The sequence below is a fragment of the Mirounga angustirostris genome, unplaced genomic scaffold (genome assembly GCF_029215605.1).
Source record: "Mirounga angustirostris isolate CCGP_5_RB_7025 unplaced genomic scaffold, mMirAng1.0.hap1 SCAF_2, whole genome shotgun sequence".
Taxonomy (NCBI): Eukaryota; Metazoa; Chordata; class Mammalia; order Carnivora; family Phocidae; genus Mirounga; species Mirounga angustirostris.
The window spans coordinates 163,149,511-163,174,610 of NW_026991710.1; the positions used below are offsets into that span (position 1 = coordinate 163,149,511).

General features: G+C 36.3%; 1 protein-coding gene across 5 annotated transcripts in view; it reads right to left on the minus strand.

The window, feature by feature from the left end:
- Positions 1–5,895: 5,895 nt before the first annotated feature.
- Positions 5,896–25,100, minus strand: part of HOOK3 (hook microtubule tethering protein 3) — a 121,323-nt gene continuing 102,118 nt past the window's right edge. For 2 of the 5 annotated variants that reach the window (XM_064585462.1, XM_064585463.1), the window contains exon 22: positions 14,885–17,897. In XM_064585462.1, the coding sequence (XP_064441532.1) occupies positions 17,727–17,897 (171 nt within the window). In that variant the 3' untranslated portion in view covers positions 14,885–17,726. Of the gene's footprint in view, positions 6,004–14,884; positions 24,315–25,100 lie in introns of those variants that run through there. The other 3 variants (XM_045879941.3, XM_064585464.1, XM_045879942.3) reach the window with 3 other exon arrangements.

A 25,100-nucleotide genomic window follows, 5' to 3' on the forward strand; every position in this document is an offset into this window, starting at 1 on the left:
CTCCCTCCCCACACCCCCGCGGCGAACCACTTCCGGTTTTCTTGCTTCCTACCATAGAGATGCAGACCAGAGAGACCCGGGCGGGGCCCCAGCCCTGGAGGTCTGAGATAGGCTCCTGGCCATGCGTGAGGAACGCTACTCTCCCTAAGGTCTCCAGATTTCCCGCAGTCATCCCTTGTGTGGGCCTTTCCGAATGCTTGTAGTTGATACTTGGGAACGTGTTGGTTTTTAGATCCCCTCGCTATGGAGATGGTTCTCTCTTCTCTCGGACAGTGTCTTAGAAGCAGTGCATAAGGGCAGGTGGCCCACAGCTGAAGACCCAGCTCCTCTCGCTCGCCCCTGTCTAGGGAACTGGCCTCCAGTGCTCCATATTAACCTTTTAAGAGCCTTTATGTTTCTTGTGCACATTTTTCTTTTGGATGATGAGTTTATGCCTCAGAATTTAATACAGGGTTTTTGTCTTTCGAAATTAAAATCCTAATTATACAAATACTGTGTGTATGATACAGAAAAGGCAAACATTCATTTAACAACTGTTTACTGACTACCTGTTATGTAGCTTGCTCACAGCAGTGTAAAATAAAGTCTCTGTAGTCACGAAGTTTACATTGTAATGAAGGGCAACAGAATATGTCACCCTAAAATATGTAGGTATTCAGGACATGCCATTCCAAAATATGCTGCTTTGGTATACTGATCATTTTTGAGGTGTAGGCACTTGAAAAACAGTAAATGAAGGAAGAAGCTTTATCTGAGCTCCCTTCATCTGCCTAAAGACAGATCCTCTGCAAGAAACTCAATTGTCATAAACCCCATTCCTGACAAATTTTGTCAAACTGTCCTATCTCCCATCCACTCTTCTAAGGGCCCATTCATCTTTCCTAAAAATTTATTCTCTGGAGAGGCCTACATTCCCACTTCCCTTTCCCTATTAAGATGGTATTTAAGCCTGAATTCTAAGCAACCTCAGTGAATTACTTTTTTCCTACGTATCTTCCATGTGTATGTGAGGCATACATGTTAATAAATCTGTTTTTCTCTAATCTTTTATTGCAACGGTCTTAGCCGAGAACTCAGAAGGGTGAGGGAGAATTATTTTTCGCTTAGTTAGGAAGGCTTTTCTGGGGGCTATTTGTTTTTACTTTTTTTTATCATTATTATTAGAGAGGGAGAGTGTGAATGCAGGGGTGGGAGGCAGGGAGGGGCAGAGAGAGAGAGCTGAGACTGGGTTTAACCCTTTCACATATATAGTTCCAGCTGATATGGTCAGTCTTATTCATGCCATTTTGTTTTGTGTTTGTTTTTTTTTTTAAAGATTTTATTTATTTATTTGACAGAGAGAGACACAGCGAGAGAGGGAACACAAGCAGGGGGAGTGGGAGAGGGAGAAGCAGGCTCCCCGCAGAGCAGGGAGCCCAATGCGGGACTCGATCCCAGGACCCTGGGATCATGACCTGAGCTGAAGGCAGTCGCTTAACCAACTGAGCCACCCAGGCGCCCTGTTTTGTGTTTTTTGTGTAATGTTTTCTTGTTCTTTCTTTCTGTGCTCCTTTTCAGCCCTGACCGAATTTTGTCTGTTCCTTCTTCTCTACTGGTTTGAACGTTATGCATCCATTTCTATTAATTTATTAATGAACATATTCAAACTTTTTTTTAAGAAAGGGAGGGGGGTGAAGGGCAGAGAGGGAGAGAATCTTAAGTAGTCTCCATGCCCAATGGGAAGCCCCATGTGGGGCTCCATCTCACAGCCCTGAGATCATGACCTGAGCCAAAATCAAGAGTAGGACGCTTAACCGACTGAGCCACCCACGTGCCCCTCTGGGGGCTGTTTGAGCAAAGACCTGAAAGAGGAAAATGCATGCCATGTAGCGCAGACAGGGAGTGCATACTCGGTGTGTTTTTGTACAGCAAGGATGCCAATATCACTGAAGTCCTGTGAATGAGGGGAAGGAATTGGTAGGTGATAAGGTTAAAGAAAAAGCCAGAGGCCATGGTAAGAATTTGAGGTGTGTGTGTGTGTGTGTGTGTGTGTGTGGTAATATAGTCATAACATATAATTTATCTTTTTAATAATTTTTAAGTGTATTGTTCAGTGGCATTAGCCCCTACTAACCAGATTCTACTTTCTGTCTCTCTGAATTTGACTACTTTAGGTACCCCATAGAAGTGGAATCATACAGTATTTGTCCTTTTGTAATTGGCTTATTTTGCTTCACATAATGTCCTCCAGGTTCCTCCATGTTGTAGCATGTGTCAGAATAGCCTTTTTAAAGGCTGAATAATATTCCATCGGTATGTATAAACACATTTTGTTATCCGTCTGTTAATGAACACCTGGGTAATTTCCACCTTTTGGCTGTTATGAATAATGAAATATCTGTTAGGATCCCTGCATCCACTTCTTTTGGATGTAAACCCAGAAGTGGGACAAGTGCTTGATCATATGGTAATTCCATGTCTAATTTTTTGAGGAACTTTTCTCCTACCACCAGAGATTCTAATTTCACTGGTTTAGAGTGAGACCTTGGCAGCAGTGTATTTTAAGAGCTCCCCCATGTAACTCTAACATGCAGCCCAGGTTGAGAATCTCTGCTGTAGTCAGTCCATGGTGCAGCCTGCTACTTTGTCATCAGGTCTTCTGAGGATATTAAGGTGCCACAACTGCTGGGGAGACAGGCCTAGGCAGGGCTGATTAGCAACCAGTACGGTCATGTTAAATATGTAAATCAAGCAATCAAAAAAGATTCTTAATATATTACTTTTAAAAATATAAATAAATCACAATGTGTGTATAAATAAAACTACTTACCAAGTGATAGAAGTTGTAGTGCAAATTGTTCATCAATTTTTAACAGCTTTGTTGATAAATATTTTATTTATTTATTTATTTTAAGATTTTATTGATTTAGTTGACAGAGAGAGACACAGCGAGAGAGGAAACACAAGCAGGGGGAGAGGGCGAAGCAGGCTTCCCGCAGAGAGCCCGATGTGGATCTCGATCCCAGGGCCCTGGGATCATGACCTGAGCCAAAGGCAGATGCTTAATGACTGAGCCACCCAGGCGCCCTGATAAATATTTTAAATATCAAAAAATTTACCTCTTTCATGAGTATAATTCATCATCAATTAATTTTTTGTTTTTAGGAATTACTGATATGAGGTTTTCATTGATATAGCTATTATTAACTACATGATGCTACTAATTTGATTGCACTCTTCCAGAGATTTCCCCAGAAGTTTGATAGTTATTAGGTGCCTAGGGATTGTGTTAAATGCCTGAGATTTCAACTCCCCCCAGTGCTCTTTAGTCTTCATCATTTTCTCTCTCAGCTACAATCAGAAAGGATGATACCTTCAGGACATTGATTGCACTTCCGGAGCTGGTACCTGGAACCTCTGAGCTAGAGAGAGGAGGAGAATGGGGGTGGAGGGATAAGAGGGATAAAGTAGATGATAACTGATTAATCTTGGTTGCCAGAACTCGGAGCCTGTGTTTGTCTTTTGGCTGCTTTGCCCCACCACCAAGAAAGGACCACTTGTGGCTGCACCCAGCCTAGCCCAGAGACAGTCATGCAAGACAGAAAGGAAATGATGGAGTGGGGCCCAATTATTAAGGGAGCCCCGGGCACAAGTCTGTGGAAGGATATCCTGAAAGTGCTGAAAGAAAACACCTGCTAACAGAGAGTTCTATATCCAGTAAGAATAGTCTTCAAGAAGGCAAAATAAGAACATTTCCAAATAAACAAACACTAAATGGTTTGATGCTGGCACACCCTAAAAAGAAGGATCTTCCAAAGCACGTACTTTAGACAGAAGTAAAATATCCTCAGATGGAAAAATCAGAGATGCAGGAAGGAAAGATCAAAGAAAATGGTTAAGTATGTGGGTAAACCTAAATGATAATTGATGATATAAAATCATAGTATTAATGTCTTCTGCAGTTTACAAGTGTATGGAATTAAAATCCATGCAAGTAGTAGCATAAAAGTTGGTTAAGGGGTCAACAGACTCTCTTAAAGTCCTTATGTTTCCCAGGGGAAGGATAAATGTATTTGCTTCCTGCATCTCTGACTTTTCCATCTGACAGTTTGTCAATTTGTCAAACTAAAAAGCAAACAAATGGGGCACCTGGGTGGCTCAGTCGGTTAAGCCTCTGACTCTTGGTTTCAGCTCAGGTTGTGATCTCATGGGTCATGAGATGGAGCCCCATGTTGGACTTCCCGCTCAGTGGGGAGCCTGCTTGAGATTCTTTCCCTCTGTCCCTCCCCTAACAGACATTCTTGAACTCTCTCAAATAAATATTTAAAAAAAAATTTTTTTAAGAGCAAATAAGCAAACCACCATCTCATTGACAGGTTGATTGGGATTGTAATAAATCTATAGATCTATAGATCAATTTTGGGATAATGACAACTGTATTAAATCTCCAACCTTTGAACTTGATATATCTTGGTTTATTTAGGTTTTTAGGTCTCTCATGAAGTTCTATTGCTTCTTTGAAAGTTTTATAATTTCTCTGTAATTTGTTGAATTTAGAGTTGTCTTTTCTGTTTCTGGTATACAGAAGAATTACCTTTTATATCCTGTCATTTTACTAACTTCTATTATTTTAATAATTTAGCTGAAGCAATTAAGAATGTGATATTGGTACACAAATAGATGAATAAAATAATGAATACAGTAGGGAACTCACAAACAGATCGATGAATATATATGGATACTTGAGATTTGACAAAGCCTGCACTGCAAGGAGTGGGAAAAGGAGATTGTTCTGAATCATGGTGCTGGGACAATTAGGCATCTATACAGAAAGAAAAAAAAACAACAACCTGTATCCCTACTTCACACTATATAGACTTCAATGTGAGAGGCCAGAGATAAAGGCCTTAGATGACAAATAGAAGGAAATCTTCAGACTTTAGGGTCAGGAAAAATTTCTTAAACAATATATAACATCATAATAATATAAGAAAAAAGAATAAACCTGATTATGTTAAAATTAAGAACTTCATCTTCATCAAAATATACCATTAAGGGAGTAAAAGAAATCACAGAGGGCTTAAATCCAAAATAGGTATTGTAATCCAACAAATAAAAATACAGATAACCTTAAATAGAAAATTGATCTGAACTGATTCTGCACAAAAGAGCAAACCCAAATGTCAAATAAATATAAGACAAGGTGGTCAATCATATTAATAATCAGGAAAATGCAAATTTTTAAAAAAGATTTTATTTATTTATTTGACGGAGAGATAGAGAACACAAGTAGGCAGAGTGGCAGGCAGAGGGAGAGGGAGAAGTAGGCCTCCCCGCTGAGCAGGGAGTCCAATGCGGGACTTGATCCCAGGACTCTGGGATCATGACCTGAGCCAAAGGCAGATGCTTAACCGACTGAGCCACCCAGGTGCCCAGGAAAATGCAAATTTAAAACATTTTTATATATCACTATCCACCCACTAGACTGGAAAGAATGAAAAAATTCAACAATTCCAAATGACTAATTTGGAAAATAGGTTGGCATTATATAGGAAAGTTGAAGATACATATTCTTATAACCCAGTAATTCTATTCTTTGGTACATACCCCAAAGAAATGTGTACTCCCATGCATCAGAAGGCATGAACAATGTTAGCAACAACATTGTCTACAATAGCCACAAACTGGAAACAACCAAAATCCTCAGCAAGAATACAATGTGTATTGTTATAACTATGTTTTTATAGAAAATTACATAAAAACTATGCTGCATTAAAAACAATTTTCTGGAGGCGCCTGTCTGGCTCAGTCAGGAGAGCATGAGACTCTTGGTCTGGGGGTCATGAGTTCAAGCCCCACATCGGGTGTAGAGATTACATAAAAGAAAAACAAAGTAAAAAATAATTTTCTGTGACTAAAGAAAGCTGTAACTCACCTTTCTATAAGGGCTTTGTGAAATTTTGAGAGAAGAAAGACAACTTCAGTTTTATCAAGGCATCTTCCGTCTGAACATTCTGGAAACAACTGTTAAAATATATTGCCAAATATAATCTGTAGGCTGGTTTCTTCCATAGAAACAGTTTTTAATGACTGCATGATACTTCTTTTAGATACTGTATGTAGTACTCAATCATTTATCCATTGTTGGACATTTCACATTTATAATTTTTCACTGTTATATTTCATTCAATAACTATCTTCATATTAATAAACATGATCCAATAAGCATTCATTTTTGACCATTGTGGACCAGTTACTGTTCTCAACAGCAATGAAAAGAAATCAACAACAAAAAAACCTCTGCTCTTATGGTGCTTTCACTCTAGTGAGGCAGACAAAGAAGATAAACATGTAATATTAACTGAAGATTGATAGTGACAAATACTACTGACACTAGGCAGGAAAGAGAGGTAGAAACTGTCAGCAGAAGTGGGTTACTACTGATGTTGATTGGGAAGCCCTCATTTTGTATGTGACATTTGAATACAGATTTGAGGGTGATAAAAGAGTGCATCAATGTAAATATCTGTAGACACTGAGGAAAGTGTTCATGATCTCGGAGGCAAGTGTGGGTGCAATGGAGTGATTCAAGGGTAGGGTACTAGGTGATGAGGTCAGAGAGTTAAGGCAGAGCAGATATAGGGCCTTGTAGAATTTTGGCTTTTACTCTCCAGTGAGATGGGAAGTCATTGGAGGATTTTGAGTAGTGGAGTGACATAACTTATGCTTCTACAGGTCACTGTCTTCTGTGTTGGGAATGGATTGTCTTTCATCCATTCAAAATACAGTAGCATGGAAGGGCAAAGTAGAAGCAGGGAAGACCAGAGACAAGGGCTACTGCAGTAATCCAGGAAAGATAGTGACTTAGACTAGGGTGGGAATAGTGAAAGTGGTGAGATAGAGCCCAGCGTCCTGTGACAGAGTCCGGCGTAGGGCTCCCTGATCAGCGGGAGTCTGCTTCTCCCTCTCCCTCTGCCCCTCCCCCCACTTGTGCTCTCTCTCTAATAAATAAATAGAATCTTTGAAAGAAAACCAGCCAGAAAAAGAAGATACACTACTTACAGAACAAACAGATGATGGCAGATTCTTTTTTTTTTTTTAAGATTTTATTTCTTTATTTGTTGGGCGGGGGGAGAAGAGCACAAGCAGGGGGAGTGGCAAGCAGAGGGAAAAGCAGGCTCTCCACTGAGCAAGGAGCTGGATGATGCAGGACTTGATCCCAGGACCCTGTGATCATGACCTGAGCCAAAGGCGGACATTTAATGACTGAGCTACCCAGGCATCCTGCATGACACCAGATTCTTACTGGAAGCTGCCGCAGGTAGCCTCTAAGACAGCCCCTAATAACCCAACCTTGCGTTTAGGCCCTTGTATAATCCCTTCCCTTTGAATGTGGGCTAGACCTCATGACTAGCTTCTTATGAATAATTATGGCAGAAGGATGGGATGGATGTCCCATCAGATTACAAAACTGTAGGGGCACCTGGGTGGCTCAGTTGGTTGAGCCGCTGCCTTCAGCTCAGGTCATGATCCCGGGATTTTGGGATTGAGCCCTGCCTTGGGAATCCCTGCTCAGCGGGGAGTCTGCTTCTTCCTTCTCCCTCTGTTTGTGCACTCTTGTGTGCGCATGCGCTCTCTCAAATAAATTTAAAAAAGAAAAAAAAAAGCTTGTAGATTATAAGACTGTGACTTCCAACATGTTTACCTCCCTCCCCACACCTTTATAAGTCTGTCAGAGCCCTCATTCTGAGGAAGACAAACTGCCATGCTGTGAGCTGTGCTACGGAAAACATGTGGCAAGAAACTAATGTCTCTGGCCAAGAGCAAACAAGACCTAAAGCCTGCTAACAGCTATGTGAGTAAACTGGAAAGTAGATTGTCCCCCAGTCCACCTTTAAGATAACTAGAGCCCCAGCACATACCTGGACTGCAACCTTGTGAGAAACCTTGGCCAGAAGCCTCCACTAAGCTGCACCTGCATTCCTGAACCACAGAAACTGTCAGATAATGTCTGTTGTTTTATGCAGCCTTTAATAATTTGGGTTAATTTGTTATGTAGTAATTGGTAACTAACATAGAAAAATTGCAAGTAAAGTGGAACAACTTCTTTAAACTGAAAAAAAAAAAAAACCACTGAAAATTTCATGAAAAAATGGCAGCAAGTTAGACTTCTTCAGATATACAAAAGCTGAAAGCATTAATCATCAGTAGCCTTTCAGTACAAGAAATGTTGATGGACATTTGTCAAGCAGAAGGAAATGATTTAAAACAGCATTTTGGGTCTACCCAAAAGAAAGGGGGACACCACAAATTTTAACTGTATTGGAAAATATAAAGACCCCTTTTTCTTATTATACAATCCTCTTTAAAAGATAATTTGCTGCTTAAAGCAAAAACAACAATGTATTGTGGACTTACAACAAATGTAGAATTAAAATCTAGTAGCATAACGGCTGGGAAGGATGAAATGGAAGTATACTGTTGAAGGTTCTTACGCTACACTTGAAGGAGTGTAATATCACTTGAAATTAAACTGTGTTAAGAAGTATACTATAAATCCTAAAGCAGCCACTAACATAACACAAAAAATTACAACAATTAAGTCATCAAAGGAGATAAAATGGAATAAAAAATACTCAATTATTCCAAAAGAAGGCAGAAAAAGAAATGGAACAAAGAACAGACAGAACAAATAGAAGACAAACAGCAAGAAGGTAGATTGCAACCTAACCAAATAAATAATCATATTAAATGTAAATGGCTTAAACACACAATCAGAAAGCAGAGACTGTCAGGCTGGATATAAAAGGAAGACCCAGGGGTGTCTGCATGGCTCAGTGGGTTGAGTATCTGATTTTTGATTTTGACTCAAATCATGATCTCAGGGTTGTGAGATCCAGCCCTGCAACAGGCTCTGCACTCAGCAGGAGTCTGCTTGAGATTCTTTCCCTCTCCCTCTGCCTCTGCCCCTCCCCCAGCTTGTAGGCTCTCTCTCTAAAATAAATCTTAAAAAAAAAAAAAGAAGACCCAACTATATGTTTTCTATAAGAAACTAAATATGAAGTCACAAGTAAGTTAAAAGTAGAAAGGTGATAAAAAGTACAAAAATTAAAAAGATATACTGGGGCACTTGGCTGGCTCAGTTGGTAAAACATGTGACTTTTGATCTGGGCGTTGTGAGTTCAAGCCCCATGTTGGGCATAGAGCTTACTTAAAAATATTTTTAAAACGATATATGTATTGTAAAGATTTTATTTATTTGAGAGAGAGAGAGAGAGAGAATGCATACTGGGCAAGGAGCCCAATGCAGGGCTTGATCCCAGGACCCTGGGATCATGACCTGAGCCACAGGCAGATGCTTAACTGACTGAGCCACCTAGGAGCTCCAAAAATATATATAATATTAACAATAATTAAGAGAAAGGTGGAATGTCTATAATAATAACAAAGTAAATTTGAGATCACAGAAAATTAGTAAAGATGACGAGGGTTATTTCATAATGAATGGGTTGGTTAATTAAAAAAGACATAACAATCCAAAGTATTTATTTTCCTGATAACAGCTTCAAAATAGATAAAGCAAAAACTGATAGAACTACAGAGACATATCCATAAATATAGTGGGATTTCAACACTTTTCCCTCAAAAACTCATACAAAAATAGACAGAAAAATCAGTTATGCTATAGAAGACTTGAAGAACACTCTCTCTCAACTAACCTCATCTAATCAACATTTCTAGAACATTCCACCCAACAGCAACAGAATACACATCCTTTTCAAGTGCACACAGAAAACTTACCAAGATAGACATTATTCTAGGTCATAAAACAAGTCCCAGTAAATTTAAAAAGATTCATGTCATATAAAGCATGTTCTCTAACCATGATGGAATTAAGCTAGAAATCACTAACAGAAAGATTCTTGGAAAACCTCAAATGTTTGGAAACCAAATAACACATTTTTAAATAACCCATGGGTCAAAGTTAAATCAAAATAAACAGAAAATATTCTGAACTGGATGAAAAGTGAAACCATAGTATATAAAAATCTGTAGGATTCAGCTAAAGTAGTAGTGAGAAGGAAATTTTTTTTTTTAAAGATTTTATTTATTTATTTGAGAGAGAGAGAATGAGAGACAGAGAGCATGAGAGGGGGGAGGGTCAGAGGGAGAAGCAGACTCCCTGCCGAGCAGGGAGCCCGATGCGGGACTCGATCCCGGGACTCCAGGATCATGACCTGAGCCGAAGGCAGTCGCTTAACCAACTGAGCCACCCAGGCGCCCAAGAAGGAAATTTTTAACACTGAAGACCTATATTAAGAAATGAGAAAGGTTTCAAACCAATAACCTCAGCTTCTACCTTAAGAAACTAGACAAAAGAGCAAATGAAAAACCAAAGTAAACTGAAGAAAGGAAATAATAAAGATCAGAACAGAAATTAATGAAATAAAAACAAAAACAAAAAAAATAGAGAAAATTAAGTAAACCAAAAGTTGGGCTAATGTATCTCTACGTGGTAGCACAGAACAACTGGAAATCAAAATGGTAAAGCAATACCCTTTGTAACGGCATCAAAAATCAGGAAATATTTAGAATAAATCTGACAAGATACCAAAGACTGGTACATTGAAAACTACAAAACACTGATGAAAGAAATGAAAGAAGACCTAAATAAACGGATCAAAAACTCAATATAAAGATGTCAATTCTCCAAAACTGATCTATAGATTCAATGCAATCCCAGTCAAAATCTCAGCAGGCTTTGTTTTGTAGAAATTAATGAGCGGATTCTAAAATTCATATGGCAGGTAATGAAAAGAACCTAAATAGCCAAATCAACTTTGTAAAAGAAAAAAGATGGAGAGCTTATACTATGTGACTTCAACACTTCTTATAAATCCACAGTTATCAAGATAGGATATTACTGGTATCTAGAGAAGAATGTAACAATAGAAATCCAGAAATAAAACTCACATATATTTAGACAATTGATTTCTTTTAAGATTTTATGTATTTGAGAGAGAACATGAGAGAGGGGTCAGAGAGAGAAGCAGACTCCCTGCTGAGAAGGGAGTCCGACGCGGAACTTGAACCTGGGATTCCAGGATCATGACCTGAGCCGAAGGCAGTTGCTTAGCCAACCGAACCACCCAGGCACTCTAGACAATTGATTTCTAACAAAGGTGCAAAATGCAATTCAGTAGAGAAAGGATAGTCTTCCCAACAAATGGTCCTGAGTAGTTCTTTTTTTAAAGTTAATTAATTGGTTTTAAGATTTTTATTTATTTGACAGAGAGAGACACAGTGAGAGAAGGAACACAAGCAGGGGGAGCGGGAGAGGGAGAAGCAGGCTTCCCGCGGAGCAAAGAGCCTGATGCAGGGCTCAATCCCAGGACCCTGGGATCATGACCTGAGTCGAAGGCAGATGCTTAACGACTGAGCCACCCAGGCGCCCCGGTCCTGAGCAGTTCTATATGCTTCTGCACCCCTTCCAAAGAGAGGGAACTTAAATCCATACATTGCACTTCAGTGTATACAACAATTAAGTCAAAATGGATAATAAACATAACATGTAGTATCTAAAACTATGAAACTTCTAAAATACATTGGAGGAAATCTTACACACCAAAAGACATAATACATTAAAGAAAAAAATTGATAAAATTATACTTCATGAAAATAAGAAATTCTGCACTTTGAAAGATACCACTAAGAGAATGAAAAACCCAGCAACAGGCTGGGAGGAAATATTTACCAATCAATTATTCCATAAAGGACTTAAATCTAGAACATATGAAGAATTTTTGAAATTTAATAAAATAAAATCCAATAAAAACTTGGAAAATAATTTGAACATTTTATCTAAAAAGATGTGTGGCAAATAAGAAAATGAAATGGTTTTTATGAGTTCGTAAGAAAATATAAATTAACGCCATGAAATACTATTATATACCTATTATAATGGCTAAAATTAAAACAAAACAAAACAAAACCACAATGAGATACTACTTACACCCACTGGGATGACTAGAATCAAAAAGAAAGACCCAAGTATTGGCAAAGATGTAGAGGAAGTGGATCTCTCATTCACTGCTAATGGAAATATATACAATGCCTTTATAGTACAGTTTGGTAGTTTTATTTTTTTTTAAAGATTTTTAAAATTTATTGAGAGAGAGAGAACAAAGGCAGGGGGAAAGGCAGAGGGAGAGGGAGAAGCAGACTGCCCTACAATCTGGGAGCCCGACACGGGGCTTGATCCCAGAACCTGGAGATCACGACCTGAGTCGAAGGCACACTCTCAACCATCTGAGCCATCCAGGCACCCCCAGTTTGGTAGTTTTAAAAAATTAAGTACATACCTACCATATGACCCAGCCATTCCACTCTAATAGAGAAATGAAAGCACATGTCCATACAAAGGTTTGTGAAGAAACATTTCATAATAGCTTTATTTGCAATAGTCCCAAACTGGAAGCAACTCAAATGTCCACCAATAGGTGAATGAATAAAAACATTATGGAATACTCATACAGTGGAATACTATTTAGTAATAGAGAAGGATGATTATGGATACACAATACAAAGAAATCTCAAATCATGCTGAGTAAAAGCCAGAAAAAAATGAGTACATCTTATGGGATTCCATTTGCATAGAAGTATAGACTACGCAAAATAATCTATAGTGACAGCAAGCAGGTAAATTGTTGTCTAGAGATAGAGATGGGTACAGGGGACCTAGGAGGACTTGGAGGGATTACCAAGGGGCCTAAATAAAAACACTTTTTGGGGTGATAGATAAGCTCATTTTGATTACTGTGATGGATTCATCATGTGTATATATGTAAAAAATTATCAAATTGTGCACTTAAAATATTGTTAAAAATTAACAATAATTCATTAATAAGGAGAGAAGATATGAGAAATAACAGCATGTTTGTATGTTAATGGGAATGATTCATTTAAGGGGAAAAACTGAAAATTCAAGGGATGGGTATCTCTGGAAACTTGTCTTTTAGAAGGCATATATTGTGCAGAGGACTTTGGCTAGGAATATAGACACATAGACATTTATATTCTCAACAATTTCCTTAAAACATAGTCCTAGAAATTAACTATCAAAGTGTAGAAACATTCAGCCCATCTTATATACAATTAGATAAAAGAAATATGAGCACATCCGTGGCTTTAAACTTACTGGAGTTCTATGTACCTACCTCAGGTCTTGCTCATGCTGAAGTTATGTACCACTGTGATTGTGCTTGGCACAGGGATTGGCAAACAGGGAAAGATTTTTGGCTTCAGAGGTAGGATCTTCATAGAAGTCTTCCTTCTGCTTGAGTGCAGAATAGCAGCAGCTAGGGTAACTTGGTCGTTCCTCCACTGAGCAGCAGAGTGTATTTGGTCAGCCCCTTGAACCTGCTCTAGTCTGTGACAATTTTGACAAATAAACGTGATGCTGTGTAGTTTCCGAGGCTAGGTCCTAAGAAGCTTTGAAGTTTTCACCTGGGTCTCTAAGAACTTGCTCTGAGGAAGCTAGCTGTGTGTGGTAGGTTCATCTAGCCTGAGACTCCATAGCCTGAGTCATGTCAGGATGTTGTGTGCAGAGTTGCCTGGTCAGCCCTCAGGTCTTCCATCTGCCTATCAGTCTAGGTATCAGACGTGCAAGAGAAAGCCTTCAGATGACTCTAGTCCCAGCCACCATCTAACTGTGACTGAATGAGGGGTCCCTACTGAGAGAAGCCCAGTGTCTTCAGATGCAAGAGAGATATTATACTGTTTAAAGCCATTAAGGTTTGGAGTAGTTTGTGATGCAGCCATAACCTGAATAGTACATAAATGTATTTTAGGCAAACTGGTACGCTTTCACCTGAGTGACAGTTCTATTTGGGAACTTTTCTGTGTTGTGCTTCATTTGACCAAATCTTTAAAGGCAAAAACATTTTTTTGGTTTATTTTTTGTGATTCAACCTACCCTTCTCCTTTGCTTCAATATTAAATACCCAGGAGGGACACTCAATAAATGCTAAATTAATATGGTATCTCCATGGTAATGAGTGAAGAAAACTTATATTTATCTGACAGTAAAATGGGCACTATTTTGACTACAGAGCTAGTTTTTTCTTTTTTATGGTGCTAACTTCACTTTGAAATTACTTAGCTGATTATTTTAATGTAATCAATTTCCACACTGCTATTGCCACTTTACCTGATACGGAAGATGTCATATTTCAATAATGTTTAGGGTGGAGATGGGGAAAAGGGTAAATTTTAAGGGTGTACAAGGCAGGAAAAGGGGCTCTAATCACCTAAATAGGATGCTCCAACAATAATGCTTTACATTTTAAAGAATGCAATTACCTTGCCATTGGTTCTTGCTGTACTGTCTGCAGTAAGACTGACAGTGTTCACATGATAACTCTAAGAAGGGAGAAGCCAGGTTTAGCTTTTATCGCTTAAGAACTTTGGACCATCAGCTTATAACTATTGAGTACCAGCCTGAATCAAAACAGTCTATGATAGGTACTGGAAAAAAAACCTCAAGGAATATTCCTGATTTAATAATAAATCAGTGGCATAATCTTTAAATTGATAGGACAATATGGCAAGTGCCAAAGGCAAGTGGATGAATAATATTAGACAATTATTAAATATGTGTTGGTCATGGTTCAAGGGCAGGAAAAAAAAAATCTACCCTCAGGGGCGCCTGGGTGGCTCAGTCGTTAAGCGTCTGCCTTCGGCTCCGTTCATGATCCCAGGGTCCTGGGATGGAGCCCCGCATCGGACTCCCTGCTCCGCGGGGAGCCTGCTTATCCCTCTCCCACTCCCCCGGTGTGTTCCCTCTCTCGCTGTGTCTCTGTCAAATAAATAAATAAAATCTTTTAAAAAAAAAATCTACACTGAATTTTTATACAAGTCTTTATTTACAACTTGTTTAACAACTGTACACTTTTTGCAGCCTTGAAAACATTTTTGTACTTGAATGGGAAAATATAGTTTGACCAAATCTTAACTTTATTCTTCATATACATATACATATATTATATGCATACATATAAACATATACATATAATTAATACCATAACAAGTTGGCAGTCATAAAATTAAAACGAATAAGTGATATCAAAAGGAAATACAATATAAGATTTCAAAAAAATTAAAAATCTGTCTTCTAGTGGTTTATTGGACTTTATGTTGTGATTTTAATGAAAATTTCTTACTGAGGCTAACGAGTCAGTCACCTCAGAAAAACAGTGAGAAAACCCACCGATCTAATATACAGTAAATGGTTGGTAAACTTGGTAAACACATGGAAAACTCCTTGGATGCCATTATGTACAATGTTGCTATATCTGTATTGATTCCATTTGTGAACTGAGAAATTTAGAGTCCTATGTGGATTTATTTCATTTTTGGATTATAGTGACAAAGAATGAAGTTGTCAAATTATAAATTCAATAGTCAACCAGAAATAAGAATATACCTAGTAATACCCTTTTTGCAAAAGCTAAACTGCAAGATGGATAACTATGATGCCAAATAGGAAACTAACAACAATTCATAGAAAAATCAATAATACTTAAGACATGAGTATAAGGCTTTAGAGCTGGGACTGTAATCAATACAACTCCAACTCCAATGTACTAAGGTGTTTTCCAGCTCATCTGAAAAGTTTAAAAAATACTATAGGAAAAAAAAGCCTTTTTCTAACCTCAAATCTTTGATAGAATTTATTACTCAAAATAAGGCAAATTATTAAATTATTAGATATGTTTGAATTTTACCACTCATTACACAACCAAAAATTGGGTGTTATAAATGGTGGGGCAATTGTCAAAACATGAAAACTGCAAAACAAGATAAACCTAGAAATTATTCTTCTAAGTGCAAAGCATTCTGAATTACACATAACCTGTACACAGCAAAGTTAGTGACAGCAATGACATTTTAGTACAACTAAATTTTAAATAACTAAGGCTATTAAAAAATGAAAGGCTCAAGGCCTCAAATCATTGATTGGCATTTGTGTACAGTCATTTTCTGTATTTATACTAAAATACTATTTACTTCAAGCATAATGAAAATTTCCCTTAACATGAGTCTATGTAGTACACACACTAAATTAGGCCAACAATTAAAAAAAAAAAAAACCACCTCAAATCACACCATTTATCCATCTGTACTTGAGCAATAAGAATTTCATAATTTGCTTGGAATTTGACACTACTGGATTGAGTCTGTTGCCTGATTTAAAATATTTAAAAAGGAAGAGGCAAGCATCAAGACTTTCTAACAGGATAGTTCTAACTAAGCACCAAGCTGACTCAAAACAATTATGATTAGTCCCTTATTTTCATTAAAAAATTCAAAGATGCATCCATATACATCCTTTTCGTTATGTTAAGAAGTAAAATGATACTAAAAATGTTTAAGTCACTAGAATAAAATGCTTGCTTTATACATGAAATTGAACTTGATTCATAATCTAAGTTATTAAGAGCAAGAAACACTATGAGGAAAACCAAAAAGATAATTTGGATCATGATGTGCCTTTAGGGAGTAGATAATCAAATGTGATGTTAGGGAGAAATGTTTAAAGGGACATAAACAAACTTTTGCCGCCACTTTCATTAGATCCACATATATTTTTAAAAATAATGGAAGATAAGGATAAATGTTTAACAATATTTATTTGTAAATAAATTAAGAATTCACTGGTTTCTGCTCTATATGTATTAGAAACCATGTATCATCAATTTGAAAGACTACAAAAAAGGGGAGAAAAGCCTGAAGAGACTGTTATGATTTATGAAATGATTTAATTATATCACTTGAAAAGTAAAGTGCTGAAAACCTGTTTAAAAATATATTGAAAACTAGTTTCAAGGAATGGGGTTTTGATTTTTCCGAAGTCTTTAAAAAGGGCTGGTGTTAATTTTTATAAGAAAAACAGATTTTACTGCCATAGTTGAAGAAAGCTAAGAGTTATTATAAGTTAATTGAATACTTTTATTTTATCTTTCTATTTGGGCATTATAGCACTGTAAAAAAGCATTTTCTGCAATGATGGAAATGTTCTGTATTTATGCTGTCCAATAAGGTAACCACTATCCATGTGTGGCACTAAGCACTGGAAATGTGGCTAGGTGACTGAAGAACCAAAGTTTTAATTTTAATAATTATAATTTAAATCACCATGTGGCCAGTGGCTAACAAATTGGACAATGTAGGTCTAGAATCTACTCTTATCTAAATTAGCAAAAAGCCACTGACTAGATGATAAAGACATTTAGAAGGGAACTTAATCAATAATTAGTAGATATTCAAAACATTGTATTTTGTCTGTGTGTGTATGAGTGTATTTCATTTTTAACTTTTTACTTTAGGGGGACAAAAGCAAATCTTCCCTCAAAGGTCAGGGTCTAGACTTCTCTATTTCAGTGTTACTCTCTTCTAGGTGACTTAAGCAAAGAGCATCACCAGAACAGCAGAGCATCAGCAGAATGAAGAAGAAAACACTACAGAAACTTTTCACACTATATTTCTCTCATGTAAAAGCACAAAACAAAACTCTAAGAGACTGTTCTTATGAGTAAATCTCCCTATTCTTTGGCAGTAATCATGTGTCAGTGTTTACCTAACAATAAATATTTCAGTTACAAATGGAAGAGTCCTAACTCTTAAAGACACCTCTCAACAGAACAAGCTGAAAACTTTGCTGTATTTGAACTTAATAGCCAAGTTCATTAAGCACATGTTACAGCAGAACGAAGAATATTTCTGTAGCATTCTGCCATCTGTAGTGTCTGCCTTTTCCCATCAGCTAACCCCCACCATTTCGCAGATTCTCTGACTTCAGAGCTCCTGGAACTTGGCTTTCTTTCTCCTGTCCTTGGGTCTAGGCAATGATGAAGAAACTATGAAAGAAAGTGAAGGGCAATTGATAGGTTTGTATTTTAGGAGAGAGGCAAACCAAAGGTTAGAACATGTTCTAACTAGAAGATTGTTTACTTTTTATTAACGCAACTCCAGAAGACAAAAAGTTGCAAGTGTGTTGGCATTTGAGAGAACTTGGTTTCATGAGTATTGACTTATAAAAGTCTTATTAATGTGAAATATAAAATGTAATTGATGCCTAGTAGCCCCAATCCCGCTTCAAATAGATCTCTAGACTTAGGTTTTCAGACCCCACTTTAGACATTTCAGGAAGAGTACAGAGCCCATTTCTTTGGGTGATCTTTTACACTTTTCTTAGTGAGTGCTCCAAAAAAGGGAAAAAAAACCCCTAGTTTTTGTAAAACATACAAATCAAAAATGCCACAGAAAAGTAGAAGAAAAATAATTACCTAATATTAGTAAAGTGCTGTGAGTCTTGCAGTAAAGTATAAATAATACATAATGATTAGACATAACAGTAAATATTAAGACACTCACCTCTAATAGTGACATAAACACACTATAGAATGTATATACAGTAATCACTGCCCATAGGTTGCCAAGTACAACAAGAATAAACACGCATCCCTTTTATTAATTTTAGCAATATAATTGCTAAACTAATTATTTTCCTTTGTCAACTTCGAGATCTCTTAAGTGGTAACACCTGCTCAGAAGTCCCCCCCACATACATTAAAGCAACACATGCTTTGGTAGTTTCCCTTTTCTCACTTTGAGATTACTTTTGTCATGATAGTTAATTCTTCCTTTAAGCTCTGAGTAGATATAATTCAGGATATTTGATAGCCCTATGGGCCTGGAAGTTTGAGGCTATGGATACTTTTTCTCATGACTTATCTTCAAGACTCTTAACGATCTAATTCTGAGCCTAGGGGTAATTTATCAGGTACATAAAAACTCTCTTGAATATATTTTTTTAAATCTCTACTCTTGCCTTCAATTTAAACAAAATTTTGTTGGGAGGCTATTATGTCTAATTAGGGAGAAACATAAAATTGAGCCTAAGGTATATAAACTAGATAAAGCAGCAGATCTAGAGAAGTCAGTAGGAATTTTCAGCCACCACAGATTTCTTCTCATCTTATCAAATCATAGTATCCTTAATGGCTTCAAGTCACTATCTTAGATTTAGAAATGGGTAACAGTTTCAGAATGAAAATAGATGCTTTTCCCTCCACTGATAAACGTATAGTGAATATTGTATGCCCAGTTAATGCCCACTGAAGGGAAGGACAGTTAGAAAATAAATTATATTTTTGTCTACTCTTCTTTATTTAATGATCATGTTAAGAAAGTCAGAAGATTTTATGTAAACTATCACTTTAGGAACACTTATTAAGACAGTGTTATTTTAAATTGTATTAGTACTTCCATCTGCTTGGTTATTTGTTTACAATGAGGCCATTTCTTGTCCCCATAATCCATTCTAATTTCTAGGAATGGATTTGCCTTAACAGCCTTCTGTTATTTTCTCAGATTTTAATGCTCATTTATAAATACAGCATACAAACCTATCTTATAGAATATTACTGGAAAACAGAAAAATAACGGAGAGACATCACATAATTGTTAGGAAACATGCATAGACCCCCTACAATTGTCAAAACTCATATACTTGCCATAATTAGGTTCAGGTCTCTTGTTTCTCAAATAAACTAATGTTCCTTTCTCTATCAATTTAAGTGCAATGTGAAGAATCCAAGTATAGTTCAAGATAACATTAAATAAACTTCGTTAAGTTTTTATATTCATAGATAACACATGTGAGTTGGATTGGATTGATAAAAGCCTATTTAACAACAACATAATCATACATTCATTCTTCCTAAGAACATAATCAATGATTTAAAAGAGATGGATGTCATCACATTTGTGCTGTCCTTCATTTTATAAAAAGGAAGCTAAATATTAATACTTCTGTGATTTTAGGGAATAGGGAAGGGCGGAAATTAGCTGTGTCAGTAGCAAATTATTTTGTTTCTTGGGTTTCTGAGAAATGAACAGTTTTTACTATAAAACTTTAGAATAAAATTATTGTGCTTAAACTGGACAATAAAACATTTTTCAAAATTTTCAATAAAAGGAACATACACCAATTATTATTTAAATATGCTTTATAGATAAAGTAAAAATTGGATGACAGATACATTGAGAATAGCCTTCCTCATATAAAAACTTCATGGTATAAAATATTAAAATCATTATAGTTACAAAGAATAAGCTCTGAAAGCCCTTTCTAAATGTAATGAAACTGGGTTGTACAACTACCAAAATAAGCTGCTGTTTCGACAGTTGGGACTATAGAAAAAGAGATTATCATTATTGATTGGAAATCCCCTTAACTTATAAAAAGGGAAAATAAAAAGCACACTAAAATAATTTTCAGACTCTGATACCCCATTTCTTTTGTTTAATACACTCCTTCATCTACTTCAGGGTTTCACACTGGCTTGACTTTGAAGAAGTATAATGCTACGTCAACTTGATGAGAATCCCTTCATAATACAAGGCTAAGAAGTCAAAGTTTCCTTCCATAGTTTAATGAAAAGAAAACAAAAAGCATTTTGTCTTAATGTTATTCTGTAGTTAGCAAAAAGCAAGACACCAAGCACTTTCCTCTCATTTTAGGATCACGGTTGTTCTTATCCACGGGGCTGTAAACTACCTAGGTTGACACTAGCTGTGGGTTGTGGATGCTTTTTCAGATAATCTCACATGTTCCAACTGGGGATAACTGTAACACTCCAAAGCCTGAGATCTAGACAATTGGAAATTAAGTGCAGAGAGTTAAGATAATTTTAAAAATTTAGATTTTTGTTTTAAGATACTTCTCATACTGGGAGAGACTTTGTCAAATTTTTAACATGGTGTTATCTTGAAAAGATGAATGCTTGTCTGAGAGCAAGAGACACTCAAAAATATTTATCATTAGCTAACAAAAATAAACAAAGCTGCTACTGAAAAGGAGATGTGAATAAAGTAGCTAATAAAATTACCTTTTCTTCAGCCTAACTCATCTTTCACTGAGCAGTCACTTATTGCACAGTGTGGATTTTCATGCCTGTGCAGGGACTAATGAGATAGAAAAGCCAATATTTCTGACTGGAGAACATCTAGCTTAATTTTGTACAACTGAACTTTTACTATAAACACAAAACAATAAAACTTCAACAAAATTATTGTATTAAAATCTAATCATCTCACATCCCACAAGCCAATTTTACCAGGCTAGGGCTATCAAACAAATAATTCAATCTTAATCAATTCTGGAACATGGGTCCTTTAATTTAGGGACTTCTTTTTCTTGGTTATTATCAAATAATTAGACAAATGATAAAAAGGTATGATTGAGTTTTTGAAGCTCTTTTAAGATATGTACAGTTGTATTATTTATTCTTTTTCTATGTGGTAAACTATGATATTTGTTGGATTTTTTTTTTTATTACAAACTTTGTAAATATACACCGCAGAACATAAATGTTATTCTTTCATATTCTTTAGTTATTTACTTTGTATTTTCTTACCCTGGTTAGAAGGAAAAGAGAAAATAAGCTTTTTGTTGATAAGAATTCAACACTGCGGGGATGGGTCACCCCAACCTAATGCAGTAACACTGTACTTACTCCATTGCTGAGGCCAGGGCTAGCTCCACTGTCCACGCGAACTGTGGCTTCATGAAGCTACTGTATACAAGGAGTTTGTAAAAATATAGCATTGTATAGCTCACATCTAAATAAAGCGCCCAATGGCTTTCAACTTCCAGAGAGACCATGCATGCATCATCACAAACCACCTGAGAAATTATTAATCACTCCTGGAGAAATAGCAATTTCTAAATCCTGTCCAAAGCTGGGCAAGGGAAACAGGGTTGTCACTGCTACAGCTAAGTTTTATTCCTGCATTTTGAAAAAGCATCAGAATGTTTAGAAATATAATTTCTTCTATGTAATGAAAGTAACATACTAAACTATAAAGGTACAGTAAAGGAGAGTGAAAGTTATGACTGTAAACACCAAAATAATAGCATGCAACAGATGCCATAGAAAAATAAGTCAAACTTGTTTCTAAAAGCCTGGCACCTTTTCCTCCCATTTAGAGAAATATATCTGAGTAGGTAGGTACGCAGGTAGACCAGGACTGGGGCAGTAAATAGAGAACTAAAATTAAAACTTCTCATCTCATAGGATATAGTCCATTTAATGAATAGCTCATAGACTCTTATTTTCATCTATATTATTCTGCAGGTAGTATAATTCCCAAATAATTTTAATGTTACCAAAGTTAGTGTTCATGTCCTGTTTTAAAACAGCCAAATGCTTATGCTATTTGTGAAATAAGGGGGCAGGGGTAGAACCATTTTAACTAGTTTTTAATCTTTTATCGTTAAAACTATTTTGATGAGGTCTGCTTAGCCTCCTGAAGCCCCACAATGCATTCTACTCATGTGGTTCTTTCTGTTATTAGAAATTCTTCCTGCTTTACAGTCTTATCAGGCAGAAGCATTCACACTGCGCTCAGACTTCTGTACTGAATGTAAAAAATTAGCACAATGCATGAAGTCATTTCTGTGTATGCTCTTAATACCTTTCTTCAAGTACAGTTTCTGAGGACAAATGAAAACACTACTAATTTTTAGGTCAATTTTCTTATTAAAAAAAAAGTAAGGATTTAAAGTCAAACACCTAAATATAGTTTCTGAAAATCCTTAATTAACGTAGCTTGATTTAGTGTTATTCATTTATATTTAATATACAGGACTAAATGAAACCTGAACTTCCAAATAGCAAGTACATGAAATAAAATCTTATTAGATGACCTATCTAAAACCAAAACCAACCAATCAACCTAATTTCAATAACTTTTTGCTTTAAAAAAAAATTGGCTATGATGCAAGAAAAAGGCTGGAGGGGAACTTAAATATAATTTGGGACCAAATTCTTAAGTCACTATGGAAAGTCAGGCAGAGGCATTTCATTTTCAAATGAATAATATTTCACATTTATATAGCACCTTTTATACAAAGTGCTTTACAATCATTATTACTTGACAGCCATTCATCAATGTAAATAAACATGGTTTACAATCTGTCAACAAATCTAAGAACTTTGAGGCAACCAAATACCCAAGAGAATCTATTCAGTAGCAAAGTCTTGGACTAGGACATAGAATTAAGAAAAAATGTTAAGAGACCTGTTGTAACATCACATACAAGAAGTTACTTATTGATCTTAATGACTGATACTAGGATGTCAGGTTTAGGAATTACTGAGAAACTGAAGGGTTTATATTGAAGAGTAAGTAAAATGAGATGCAAGTCAACAAGGAAATTGTCCCAAAGGTAAGGCTACCTATTACTTGTAAGTACATGAAAAATAAATCCTTTAGATGTGGAGGGCAATTGAAGCTATAAATGTCAGCCACATTGCTAGAATTTGATGTTCAGTTACTAGGATATTCCAAAACAAGAAAAAAATTAATGCACTGCCTGATTTTTTTTCTTCTGTAATTTCCCCCCAAATAACCTAACCAATGCATTTATCTTCTGTCAGCAAACAAGATAGCAAGAAATAATGAAATTTTATGTATGTTTTAAAAATAGTTTCCAAATCTTCGGACAAATTTAATTTCCTATAAAACAATGTGGAAAACTCATTTTTTCCCTCTAAATAAATCTATCAGGTGCCTTAGGTAACATCTGATTAGCACCTCTGCCAATGTATTTATGTCTTTGCAAAAAGTGCACTTGCCAACCATTTTATATAGTAAATATGCAAGTTATTTGAAGTGCATTTGGAAAACAACTGAAAACACAGAATAATACATCATAAAAAGATTAATTCCCTTTAAACAAAGACATTCTTATAAAGCATGGTAACACAGAGGCACAATAAAGAATATAAATTGTATATCAATTATTGGCAGAAAATCTAATTCATTACAAAGCCTACACCATTGGGGAAAGGACATTTTCATACAAAGAAAAGTACTACACTATTATACAACACTTTTAATTGGGCATTTAAAAATTTTTGGCACATTAAAAGGAACCGAAAGGACTACAAAATAAAGAACCAAGAAACTAAAATATAGATACAGGAGAGAAAAAGTCCTCAAATGAGAAAGAATATCAACATAAAAGAGACAAAAAATAAGCTGGCTGAATTTCCTGAAATGTTGTCATATGTAACAGAAGTATGCTTTGAATGCAGGTGTTTAATTCTGATGGCAAGACTTGTCTACCTTGCTGTGGCTGGTTGAACATGGCCTGGATAAGATCTTCTTGTGCTGGTTGCTTGTCTTTGCCTAGCCAGAAATGACTGCCCTGAACCTGTACTAGCAAGTCTATCTTCAGCCGCCTTTTTATGCAGGGTCATTCCCTATACAACATAGGAAAAAAAGTAATCAATGTGAAAAAAGTGAAACATACGCTCACAAAAGAAAATTTCGTCATGCAGAATTTGTCACATTGCATCATAAGGCACAATTAGGAATGTTAACTCTGCTCATTATAGATTAAAATCTTATAGAGACATTTTAGTTCCAACAATTAGGTACAAATCTTCTCTTAGAAAAATTAAGGCTTAATTTTCTGAATTTACAATAACCAAACACCAGATAATAGAGATGGAATTTTGGAATACAGTACCCATATTCAATCATACTTCCTTTTCAGATCAAATGTAAAAAGTGATTTCCCAAGAACAAAAAGTGCAATTGATTGGTAGCAACTGATTCACATGGGGTTGCGGAAATCACACAGCTTATTTTGAGTGGAAAACACAAATGCACATGTTGTTTCTTAAGGAGGAAAGCCAGGCTAGGTATAATACATACCACCAAGGTGTTTTTCTTCACTTGAGGCAGGCTTGTATTCTCAAGCAAATTAAGAAAAATTCCTGACAGTCCACAACAGAGGGCCCAACCAAGAGCAGGGGGTCTTTCTTGAAGACTGGAGTAGGATGGCCTACTAGCTTAGTAGGGAGAGGATATACAATTGCCGGGCCCAGAGCACCTTAAACAGGAGGGAGGAAACCTCTGGGAGTGCGCCTTTTAAACTGTTCGTCTGTGAGGAGATCAGGGAAAAAGTGGTCTGGGTACTTATTTAATAAGACAATAAAGAACCCTGACCAGGGAAATATTAAGAACAGAGAGCGACTATTTAT